At 36.9% G+C, this 4765-nt stretch overlaps 1 protein-coding gene across 1 annotated transcript; it reads right to left on the reverse strand.

Moving 5' to 3' along the window:
* Nucleotides 1–357: 357 nt before the first annotated feature.
* Nucleotides 358–4373, reverse strand: Smp_045730 (Exosome complex exonuclease RRP43, putative). The gene is made up of 3 exons (XM_018790946.1): nt 4157–4373; nt 3353–4123; nt 358–696 (listed from the first exon to the last, which is right to left on the reverse strand). Exons 1-2 carry the CDS (start codon nt 4340–4342, stop codon nt 3374–3376), a joined length of 936 nt encoding a protein of 311 aa, XP_018645832.1. The 5' UTR covers nt 4343–4373; the 3' UTR covers nt 358–696; nt 3353–3373.
* Between the last annotated feature and the right edge of the window lie 392 nt (nt 4374–4765).

The raw sequence follows: 4765 nt of genomic DNA on the forward strand, positions 1-4765 counted from the left end.
GTACAGCTTTCTATGACAAGTTCGGATTAAAATGGCTATATATCGATCTCCAGAAAAGTCTCTAGCGATTGCGTAGATTCGCCAGAATTCACGCACTAATCCAATAACATAAAACCGTCGAGTTGCAATCCCAAGTGGTTGGTTTACACAAGTAAGATACCTTTTGGTTTGGTTACAGATAAATCTGTTTCATTATGCCAACTGTGTTAGTTAAATTTCTCAATAGGAATATGGTGAATGAAACCTAATAAATTTTGATGAAAAATTCACCAACAGAACAAAGTAACATCGACACTATATAACAGAAAATATACCATATAATGATGTTATCTTGATAAACAAAACAATTTTCATTTTAATATTCAATAAGTTTTATTTTCTTACAGTGAGGTTAACAAATTAATTGTATATCATACAAAAAAGTGGTTAGGCTGAATTTTTTTTTATAAAAGACAGTGTTATGTACAATGAAACACTTTTGACCGACATTCACTTAACACTTAACAGTTGGGTATTCCCGAACCAGCCTGGAGAAAATATGTTAACCCAAGCCGTTTTGAGAACATTAGTTGTTTCGATGAAGAATTTTAATCTCAATAAAATCAGTAACTTTCAATCCGTATGAAATAAAATATCACTGCACAAAATAAAGTCTTCTTATAGATGTATTTGCACGAGATAAATATTCACATGATCCTATTTTAAAAAAGAAAAAGACATAAAGGTTAAAACACGCATCATAGTTGGATGTTGGGTGAAATGACTCAAAATCAGCTGTAATGGACTAGATATAGTTGTTCTCTTTTTCACCACACACTTTGTTCTTCAATTTGATCCTTTGATCTTGTCTGTTACATTTTAAATGGACATATTAGGCTTAGCTATTTATGATGTTTGGTGTTATTCTTTGTTCTATCCCCCATTTATTAAATTTTCTTTCTCTTTGTGCTGATATAAGGTATGTTACTTAGACATCGTGCAATTCAATGGCCTGACATTTCAACGTAATGGAACCCAGTGTTGGTCTTATTGTACCTTTTATTATATTCCTCTTATGTTGATTTCCAATACTTATTCTTTGTCATTTCTAACTCTTCGAAACACTACTGTTTTGTTTCGCCGCGCCATATTGTCTGATATAACCAGGTACTTTTTATTATAAAGTAATAATAAATAAACAACAGGATGAGTGTCAGTAAAAAATTGCCATATGATATCTGGACAGGGAGTAAACTCTCGTCTGCCCCCAAATGCCCTGGTACGGTCGAGAGTGGGGAGAGTCCGCTCTCCCTCGCCAAATGCTCTCACATGGCCAGCGAATATATAGCCTTTGCCAGGGAAGTCCTACTCACTGCCTTCTCGTGGCATTACTGTTGTTTACGAAAGTGAGAGGACGAAAAGCGAATGTCCGGCGCTTTAACCGGGTTGGTGGTTATAGAGGATCCACCTAGGGGAGTTGGAAAACCCTGATTCCAAACCAATGGTGCACATGGGCTCCAGTATCCTGAAGGAATGAATGGCGTATGAACCAACTGTTGGTCACCGGCTACCATGGGACTGCATCTCCTTACGATGCTCCACTGCCTTGTGAAATAGACCTTTAGGTCAAAGGCTCCGGGTGTGGCCCCCTAAGAAAACCACCTGCTTCAGTCTGGGCACCTGGGCAGTATGACAGCCCTCACACAAATCAAATGAGATTTGTGAGGCGCATATTTATCTGGTGCTTCCTTGTACCAATATTTATGTGTTTAAATAAAATAAAACTCTCGTCTACGGCTAGAGATAATTTGGCGTTGGAATGCGTTGTACATAAACTTACAGATTATACTGATAAGTACCTTACAGCTTTTTGGAAGATGGTTGGTTCCACAAGGTTTATAATAAGCTATAGATAAACGTCCTAACATTACGGATCGCGGTGTTAACATACAACAATTTCTGCTACTTTCGAGACATCCCAAACCATAGCTAGAGGTGAAAATTTACTAATCTATGGTGCCAAGTAACCGATGGAGAAATAAAGTGTTTTCTATATTGTAAGTTAATCACCATTAAATTCCTTTTTGATTCCCATTGAAGTAACACAACGACCGGAAAGATGACAAACAAACACATTCAATAGACCATCATTATAGTAGGTACTGACAGTGGTAAAACTGTTATTAGTTAGGGCAAAGGAAATTCATGTCAAGAAATATCGCATTTAATGACTGAAGTTAAATATGACTGGCATGACACGACAACCATATATGCGATAAGATAACCAAAAATTAGGCTTAACAGTCAGTAATGAGTGAACTCTAGCCACTTGTGATATTCGACTATTAAACGTATACAAGCAAGTCATTTCATCACAGGGAAAAAAGCATTATTCTGGCTAGTGGTCTTGCCGTTGATTTATGAGCATTCAAGGGTGTAAGTCAATAGTACGGTCTCGTAAGTAGCCACTACTCAACTACATCATATCACTGTGTTTATTTCCCGATTAGCATCCTATTTATTGATATCAACAGTCAAAAATTTCGTTCCACAAGATCATCAAGAACTTCCTCCATAACTGAGGCAACAAGAATGGGATATCGGTTTTTAAAATGCCAGCTACTACGTATAAGTAGAACTCACTATTGATTCAGTTACTACGGTCGCAGAGAGAACTTAGTGAAATGCTTTCACGTATTAATTCTTAATAACCTTGAGTGTTTATCCAAAAAGCCACAAATTATTTGATATTCTCTGATCGTCTAAATCGTGTCTGGTCCAGCTACGGTAATCAACAACGCAACTTGATGACGAAAATTTAAATATTTACACGACAGAATCAAAACTTCAAAAAGCACTACACAGATAAAATTTCCCCTGGTTTGACATCGGTACACTTAATATGAGGAATCGTGAACAATTTGAAGACAAGAACTGTGTTCATATACAATTACATTTTTGACGTAGGATGTTCAAACAAAATTAAGGGATTGAAAATGTCGGTAGCGCAAAAGAAGTTGAGATAAATTAAGAATTAAAAAAATGCTAATCCCGGCTTGAATAACTTAAGTTACACCTGATGTCAACAATTTATACCCCTTCTGAGTATACGAGGGGCAAATATCTGATATTTTATCTCGTCCTGGATATCTAGAACCAGGTAAACGGTCTCACTGACCAAGAAAACTTTCTTGAATCTTTTTAAAATTATTGAATTTTAAAGTCTCATGTTTGCACTGTGAAACTTTGTGGAGTAAAAATTAAGATTTATGGAGAATATACCATCAAATCTAAAATCTACGTAGAAATTCAATTAATCAATTAAATCAAAAACAATCTTACAAAGAATCAAAAGTGTGAACACTTTACTTACAATTGTCGTGAACCACACAAACTAGTTTACTGCCTTTTGCATGGTCTGTAGAACTTTCTGAGCGTGAGAAACAGCAGAATCAAACAAAACATTCCACGAGTTGACTACATCACTTTCATTTGTACTCGCCACAAATAAATTGTCCCACAAACCCGTTAAAAATGCATTGATCACAGAAAGATCGACGATAGCACCCTGAGAAACAGTTATGTGTACTGGGCCAGCATCCGTATCCCAAATATCTAACTCTCGTTTCGTTGGTTGGGCAATAATAGGGACTGTCTTTGACTTTCTATCAGCAACCGGGCGAGGAACGAAGCAGAAAGACAGCGAAACAGGCCATTCATTCACTTTTAAGGATATTGTCTCATTTAATGGTCCTGGTTTATATAATTCTAAGTAGGATCCCGCAGCTTGTTCATCCGTAACCGCATATAACTTTGTCCATTTTGTTGTACAAAGACTAACAAGTGCAGCGGGGACACAAGCATCTAGTAAGCACCCATCGTCATGAAGGATGAAGACATCGAGCTTCAAAGTGTAGGAAGCTACTGGTGTAAGTGTATTTGGGTCATTTATTGAGAATATGTTTAGCTGGCTTTCAATAGATGGGAACGCAAAATTATTCAGGAGTCTTTGAATTGTAGAAGATAGCCACTGTGCACACTTAGGTTGTGGAGTATTTAAACGCGAACCTCTATGACAGAGACCAGCAAACTCCACATTGCAGGTTACGCTGCCTGAGTTTCCGCTTTCTGGAATTACTTTGACCTATAATCGTGAGATTAGAAACCCACAATGTACCTTTACGCCTGCAATCACCTGAGTTTTCCCGACTTTTACTAGAGCTGAACCATGACAGGAAGTTAAGACACCAGCAGCGACGTTTATATCAGCAAACTCGAGACAATCCCTGTCTTCTATTCTGATCTTATGCTCAAATAGTTGTTCAAAAACGGCATATGGTTTTAGAAGGTTAAGATCCCCCATTATACGATAGTCACTTCTGAGTTCACCTGTAACGGTGAGAGGTACATTTTTAAAGTGAATATACTCTGTTGCGTATCAAAATAATTAAAATGAAACTTAATTGATTACAGAACATATGAAGTTACGGGTTTTTATCAGCACTGCCGGTAAAGCCCTTAAGATCGAACTAGCTAGCACTAGGTACTATACCTATTTTAAAAATTCCATATATATACTTCAAACATAGCTTGATAAGTCCGAACCTGAAAGAAAACCGTAGTTAGGATGTAAAAGTACTAGAGTAAGCACTGTTAATAGCATGGGTGATTTTGGGAGAATATAGATCTCTGGAAAAGTTTTGCAATCATTAGACGAGTTAAATCATACAAATGAAATAAACTGTGGGTGTGTTACAAACCCAAAAGCAAATTACGACGCATGTTT

Source organism: Schistosoma mansoni, assembly GCF_000237925.1.
Source record: "Schistosoma mansoni, WGS project CABG00000000 data, chromosome W unplaced supercontig 0272, strain Puerto Rico, whole genome shotgun sequence".
NCBI classification, from domain to species: domain Eukaryota; kingdom Metazoa; phylum Platyhelminthes; class Trematoda; order Strigeidida; family Schistosomatidae; genus Schistosoma; species Schistosoma mansoni.